Genomic DNA, 7349 nt, shown 5'->3' on the forward strand with positions numbered 1-7349 from the left:
ATTTTAATAATATAAAAAATGATTTTAAACTAAACACTTTAAAATTTTTCTCTTTGACATTTTCAATACATTAAATAAAAAAATCTTATAATATTGTCGTTATTATAATCTTAATATACATTCGTAGAATTCATTTTAGCTCATTTCTTTTGTAAAACACCCGAACTCCAAACTAGAGAAAAGATAGAGACGGACAAAGTAGACCAATAATTGCATTGATGTTGGACTGTTGGAGCGTATGCACCTATTATTTATTTTTGCGGCCTACTACTACTGGGATCACATTTTCTTTTAATATATATATATATATATATATATATATATATATATATATATATATATATATATTTTTTTTTTTCTTTTTGTTTTGCTCTGTTCCCATTTTAGCTTCTAGTTACCTCACTGCCTCCCCCACCGCGTGTTTCTCGCCAAAGCTCCCCACACAAAACACACAAATCATTCTCTGATTCCATGGCTGATTCCTCCGCCGCCACACTCCGCCGCCACAACTCCATGGTGGCGCCACCGCCCAGCAAACTCTCCGTCCCCCACCGCACATCAAGCTTGGACTCTCCCAACACCAATCAGACCTTCGAGCTGGTCTCTTTCAACGCCAACTCAACTTCTTCCTCCTTCTACACCTCCCTCAGAGACGTCCTCCCTTCCTCCTCCTCCGCCGTCAATTCCCCCACCGCCGCCTCCTCCTCCTCCATCTCCATCCGCAACCGCCTTGTCAAGCATGCTGCCTGGGCTTACCTCCAGCCCATGTCCAGCTCCCCATCCTCCTCCTACTCCGCCTCATCCACTCATTTCCTCAGCCGCTTCTCCGCCTGTCTCGGCTCCCTCTTCCGCCGCATCGCCAAAATCTTTGACCGTATACTCCTTGCTTTCAGAAGCTTACTAAGCAAAACATAATAACGCTTCAATCTCAGAAGCCCAGTAAGCCCATGCTTCAGGATACCAATCCAAATATTTGTTTTGCCAGTAAAATTTCAATTTTGTTTTTTCAGGTTTTTAAGTGTGATTCAATATGATTATTTACTTTTAAAATGTTTTATTTAATCTTTGAAATTAAGTTTATAATTCAATTTAATCCTTTTACAATATAATATTTGTAAAGGGACTAAGTTGAATCACCAAATATAATCTCAGGATTAAATTAAACATTTTAAAAAATGTAAAAGTAAATTGAATCATAAACAAAATTGAAAATTTACTCCTTGTTTTGCTTTTTTCTATGCTTGGAAAATAGCATATGTAGCTTGTTCTGTACAATTTTTATTTTATTATTTTTCTTTTTTTTTAAATTTGGCAAGCGGTGGCTCTTAATTGTTGTGGCCTCCAAGCGTGAAGAATAAAAAATGAAAAGAATAATCAATTGATGTATGTGGTTGTTCCAAGAGGGGTGAATAAAGAGGGAGGAAAAGAAAGAAAAGAAGAAACAATCTATTCAGTACATATGTTACAACGAGACATTACATGAATGTGAATGCTATAAGTTGTTAATTCCAATTTCCCTTTGTGCTGGGCTTAATGTGAGTGAGGTATGTACACGGGGTTACAGTTCTAGACTGATGGGCTTTTTGGGCTTACCCTTCCCAGTTTTCGTTTGAAGCTTCTGTAATATTCCCTAGTGTTGGCTTTTTTTAGGGTCTAACTCTTACGCAAGCGTCGTAGCTTCTCGAAGACTCCACCGGGTTTGTCATTTTCTTCAGGCCCCCATGGCTCCTCCTCATGCAAGAAACCCGTTTGGGGATCTAAATGGAAATTCACTGGCCTGGCATTGGGCGCGTCCGAAACATTACGGCGCGTTAATTTGCTGTGCCCTGAACCTGAGCCATTCATGTTGCCGTTTTCAAATAGAGCCTCACGCAATGAAGGCAATGGTGGTGCACTTGGAGCTGCAATCTCATTACCCCTTTTCTGCAATGTAACACCATAATATTACTTACTATCCTCAACACCACCACTAACTAATTGTATTTATGTTATGACATTGAATTGCAGTAGAGAATACATAGAGAACTAATTTTTAGTTAGTCAATCAAGGAGGAGCTAAAGCTTTTATTTGGAGAAGACCAACATGAAAAATATAACTTAAAATTATCAAGTTGAGGGTCATCCCCCTCCTTTTTTCTTTAATCAATATTAGTCAGTTTTATGGTTTAGGATTTGTAATTTATAATGTAAATTAAGAGTTTATGATATAAAATTTAGAATTTAAAATAAGCAAAATTATTTTTAAAAAATTGTCTAATATTTATTAAAAAAAAGTTAATTCTTTAACACCCTTTATTGCAATACTAGTATCTTCTAAAATTTAAAATTAAATAAAGAATTTTTTAGTTATTATTTTTTTATAAAAGATTTTAATTTTTTACTAATAATTAATTTTAACCTTTATTATCTAAAATTTAAAAAAATTTAACATGTATATTTTTATATTTAATTAGTATTAAATCTATTGCACAAATAGAAATACGTAATTTTTATGCTTGTTAGTTAAAATAATATTTTTTCTATATATATAAAAATACAATTAGATATTAGTATAAAAAAAATTATATTGATAGTTATAAAATTAACTCAAATTTATTTTTTAAAAAACAATTGAATCTTGATTTTAATTTTTAATCACAATATTGGTATTTTTTCTAAATTATATATAATAAATATTTTAAAAAAAGTAAAAATATAAATTAAAAAGATAAACAATAAAAAATTAAAACTAAATAAAAATTATTCATATAATAATAATTTTTATTTAAATTATATTATGCTAATTTTATTTTTATAGAAGAGAAAAGTAGAGAAAAATAGAGAAATGAATGAAAAAAGAGAGAAGATAAAGAAAAATGAGAACGAAAATTTGTTAATTTTGGAAGTTAAGAAAACATTTTATTTTAATTATAATAAAAAAGATATCTGGTGATACATTTTGATTTATTAAATTATTAATATAAAATATACATTATAAATTATATATAGAGTAGAATAATAGAGGAAAATAGAAAAAAAAAAGAGAAGCAAGATAAAAGAATGTAAAAAGGAGGTTTACTAATTTAGTAATTTTAGAAGAAAATATTTTCTCTAAATTTTAATAAAACAATGTTATGTGACACATTTTAGTTATATAATTAGTTAGTAATATATAAATATAATATAGTTATATTTTAATTTTAATTTTTAATTTAATTTGAATGCAATTAGACAATGCCATATTGTATATTTTGATTATCAAATTTGTAATTAGTCAATGATATATAACAGAGAAATGAGTGAAGGAACGAGAAAGATAAAAAAAGAAAGAGAGAAAAAAGGAGAACTCTTTAATTTAAAAATAAATTAACTTTAATTATAATAAAAAAAATGATATATGATACATTTTGGTTGTAAAATTAATAATATAATATAATATAATATAATAGCCATAGACTGCTCATTTTAATAGAGATTTCAAGTTTGATCCTTTGATAGTGATCCAGTAATCCATTCAAATTCATTTTTAAATGGTTATTTTTGCTAATGGGACCATATCTAATTAAACGAATGAACACGTAATCAAAATTAAATCCTTTAATCAAATAGTAATCTCTGGCTACTTAACTTGAAAGTTGAAAGGGAAAACTCACCTTATTCTTTTTAGTGTCGGGTTTGCCGGAAAATTTAGCCGATTGGCCAGCCAAGTAGTCGAGAACCTGCCAAAATGCAGTTTGCCCCAATTCAGTGCAGTTTTTCCAGTAAAAAATGGCCAAATTCCATGCCCTAACTCTCCATTCTTGAAATGTTTTGTCAATGTCGTTTTCATGTCTTGACACATAAGGCCGCAACACAAAATTATACACATATCCCGTTCCCTGCATTAACCAACATTTACATTATATCCAATTATATCAACTATGAACTTCACCTTTCTTAATCATTTATATTAAATAAAAATAAATAAATGAATAAAAAGAGTTGCCAAATGAGTCATTGTACCTTAGTCTTAGGATACCATAGGTAGATAAAAAGTGCAAGCTTCAACTCATCGTACAATGGAAACCTTCATAAATATAACGCGTTATTGCTAATCTAATGCAAAATTACAAATCATAATTCAACAATACGAAAATTAAAAATTAAAAAGTTAAACACTATTACACTAACCATCCAACAACTACATCTGCAAGTTTTTCCAGCACAGTAAACATTGCAACAATGATCCTGCAAAATTGACAGTGCAAAAGGGCATAAATTATAGATACCAACTACACAAAAAAATAAAAAAAAAAGAACCCAACAATTACATGTCCACATTCGATTACTCATCAACATGAATATTTGCAAAGTATCAAACTATGATTAGAAGAGATAAGACGTGTTCCCCAATTTTCGCCTTTTTAAATCCCTTTTCTGTGTTATTCTTTATCTCTTGCTTGCAAGAAAAGGCTTCTAACTTCTAAGACACTTGTTTGTATCATACTAATTACAAAATTGGTACAAGGCCTAACATGCTACGCAAATCCATGATGGTGCACATGGTCTATCCCTCTTTTTAAAGATATTAAATCCCCTTTGAATATTACAAAAGAAGATCCCTTCTATAGGGCTTTATTTTTTTAATAATTAAGGCTTATACCCACTTCTTCTCCACTACAACCAATCCTGTCATTATTATCCCTAACCTTCTAAATTATTATATAATAAATATGATAATGATGATATTAGTAACTTGTGAATTATAACAACCATTTCAGAAGGGTATACCAGTATTGGCACCAGAATCGAAGTTCCTCGTTGTCAACCCTGTTCTTCTCCACAGTTTTGTAGCATTCAAATCCAGGATATGCATACCCCAGAAGCAATCTTCAATCCAAAACAAATACAAGATATTAGTAACAATAATAATAATAATCATAAAGGTATAAACTGAAACACAACAAGAAACAACAGATGTATGTACTTACATAAGACACCTTGTAAGGAAATCCCCCAACATAATCAAATAGAAACTAACTCTGAAACAAAAAGCAAGCAATTCCGAATCGTCAACAGGGCTTTGATCTGAGAACTTAGAAAAACAAAGATTCTTGTGCTAATAACTATAATGATATCTTCTCCAAAAGAAAAACAAAGAAAGGAACATTACCTGTGGCTTTATAAAAACCCACGACTGGGTTCACGTTTTGACAGAGTCAGAGGAAAATCGAAGTTGAAACCGCAACCGCCAAAGAAAATGGACTTGGTTGAGACTTTTAAACACCCTTTGGAAAATGGGATGGGACCGTTTGATTAAATTAAATTATTTTAATTCTGCAGGAGAAAGAATCACGCGGTGATGATGCTATTGGTAACTCTGAAGCACAATGATGATGAAGAAGCTCTTGGATTCGAGACACCAAAAACATTGACACATGCCATATTTATTGGAACAAAAGGCATGTATATACGCGACCCCACTATCAAAATGTTTTTTCGCTTTAACTTTAATTTAAGAATTTTACTTTTTTTTTTGGATAGGTTATCGTCAAAACAGAAATTTAATTATTTAAGACTGACATTTAATTATTTGACGGAATATTGTTTTCAGAGAACAAATGTTATTTTAATAGTTTAACAATTAATAACTAAAATTCAATTATCTAAATTATCTTTTTAAATTTCGTCAGTATTTAACAATTAAAGGTAACTTAGATAATTTATTTTTTGCTTAGTTACCAAGTTACTTTTAATTGTTAAAAATAATACTTTTTCTTTGATACTATATGAAAATACTTAAACAGAAATATGGTACCATTTATTGTAAAATAAATAAAAAAGATGTAATAAATATAAAATAAAAATATATAAATAAAAGATTTTAATATTAATATAATTAACTCAATAAAGATGACTCATATATTATATGCAGGAACGTAAAGAGAGAAAAAAATTATTAATAGTGTATAAAGAGAGAGGAGAATATTTTATTACTGTGTGTTATGTATTTTGTCTGAGACTAAGCCTTATACATATACGAAGCTTTGAATTTTCAAACTTCGTTAAATATTGTTTTATCGAGAAACTGAGCCATCCATATATTAATGGACATCCAATTCAGCTCTTATCATAATACTCCTCCTTGGATGACCATTTAGAATTAGTCCTTGTTAAAACCTTACTAAAGAAAAATCCAATAGAAAAAAACTTTAGTAAAGGAAAAAGAGTACAATATCCTTTGTGATGGGGATTGCCTCATTAAAAACCTTGTCAAGAAAAACCCAATGAGAAAAAAACCTGACCAAGGGAAAAAGAATACAGTCTCCCCCTCTTGTCGACATCATTTAATGTCTCGAAATCAGCGCATCTCAATCTCATGTACCAATCTTTTAAAGGAGGATTTTGGGAGTGACTTTGTAAATAAATCTGCCAGATTATCATTTGAGCGGATCTGTTGGACATCAATTGTCCCTTAATTTTGAAGATCATGAGTGAAGAAGAATTTGGGAGAAATATGCTTTGGTCTATCGCCTTTGATATATCTGCCTTTAAGTTGAGCAATACATGTTGTATTATCTTCAAACAGGACAGTTGGAACTATCTTATGAACAATCAGTCCACATGATGACAAAATATATTGGATCAAACTCCTGAGCCAAAAACACTCGCGACTAGCTTCATGTATCGCTAGTATTTCAGCATGATTAGAGGATGTTGCCGCAATCGTCTGTTTTGTGGACTTCCATGATATAGTTGTACTACCATATGTGAATAGGTATTCTGTTTGAGATCTCTCTTTATGTGGATCAGACAAGTATCCAACATCTGCATATCCAACTAATTGTGACTTGGATCCATATGGATAAAACAATCTCATATCAACCGTTCCATGAAGATATCGAAAGATTTGTTTGATTCCACTCCAATGTCTTCTGGTTGGAGAGGAACTATACTTTGCTAGTAAGTTCACAGCAAATGATATATCGGGTCGTGTGTTATTAGCAAGATACATTAGTACTCCAATGACACTAAGATATAGTACTTCAGAACTAATGATATCTTCATTTTCTTCTTTAGGACGGAATTGATCATTTTTCACATCCAAAGACCTTACGATCATTGGGGTACTCAAGGGATGTGACTTATCCATATAAAATCTCTTCAAGATCTTTTCTGTGTATGTTGTTTGATGAATAAAGATCCCATTTTTTGTATGCTCGATCTGCAGGCCGAGACAAAATTTAGTCTTTTCAAGATCTTTCATCTCAAACTCTTCTTTTAGAGCTTTTATAGTTGTTGGAATCTTTTCCAGAGTTCTAATGATATTTAAATCATCAACGTACACAGTAATTATAATGAATCCAGATGCAGATTTCTTTATGAAAATA

The 7349-nt window shown here is 30.8% G+C and overlaps 2 protein-coding genes across 4 annotated transcripts; one reads left to right on the forward strand and one right to left on the reverse strand.

The window, feature by feature from the left end:
* Positions 1-382: 382 nt before the first annotated feature.
* LOC130935555 (uncharacterized) lies at positions 383-1337 on the forward strand. The gene has a single exon (XM_057865351.1). The coding sequence runs from the start codon at positions 472-474 to the stop codon at positions 913-915; it is 444 nt and encodes a 147-aa protein (XP_057721334.1). The 5' UTR covers positions 383-471; the 3' UTR covers positions 916-1337.
* An 86-nt stretch (positions 1338-1423) lies between these two features.
* LOC130935554 (putative HVA22-like protein g) lies at positions 1424-5387 on the reverse strand. Of its 3 annotated transcripts, none has more exons than XM_057865350.1 (7): positions 5132-5387; positions 4950-5000; positions 4750-4848; positions 4150-4206; positions 3982-4045; positions 3633-3857; positions 1424-1923 (listed from the first exon to the last, which is right to left on the reverse strand). In XM_057865350.1, exons 2-7 carry the CDS (start codon positions 4979-4981, stop codon positions 1654-1656), a joined length of 747 nt encoding a protein of 248 aa, XP_057721333.1. In that variant the 5' UTR covers positions 4982-5000; positions 5132-5387; the 3' UTR covers positions 1424-1653. The 3 variants fall into 3 exon arrangements, with proteins under 3 accessions (XP_057721333.1, XP_057721331.1, XP_057721332.1); XM_057865348.1 differs by having other exon boundaries at positions 4732-4848; XM_057865349.1 differs by having other exon boundaries at positions 4950-5380.
* Between the last annotated feature and the right edge of the window lie 1962 nt (positions 5388-7349).

This window comes from Arachis stenosperma, chromosome 6 (assembly GCF_014773155.1).
Source record: "Arachis stenosperma cultivar V10309 chromosome 6, arast.V10309.gnm1.PFL2, whole genome shotgun sequence".
Lineage (NCBI taxonomy): Eukaryota > Viridiplantae > Streptophyta > Magnoliopsida > Fabales > Fabaceae > Arachis > Arachis stenosperma.

Bases quoted from the DNA above. Each gene is read 5' to 3' on its own strand.
- LOC130935555 (XM_057865351.1), top strand. From the start codon at position 472: ATGGCTGATTCCTCCGCCGCCACACTCCGCCGCCACAACTCCATGGTG.
- LOC130935554 (XM_057865348.1), bottom strand. From the start codon at position 4,981: ATGTTGGGGGATTTCCTTACAAGGTGTCTTAT. The intron at 4,849-4,949 runs GTAAGTACATAC...TTTGGATTGAAG, and splicing joins TTCCTTACAAGGTGTCTTAT to ATTGCTTCTGGGGTATGCAT. The intron at 3,858-3,981 runs GTACAATGACTC...TGGTTAATGCAG, and splicing joins TATGGTATCCTAAGACTAAG to GGAACGGGATATGTGTATAA.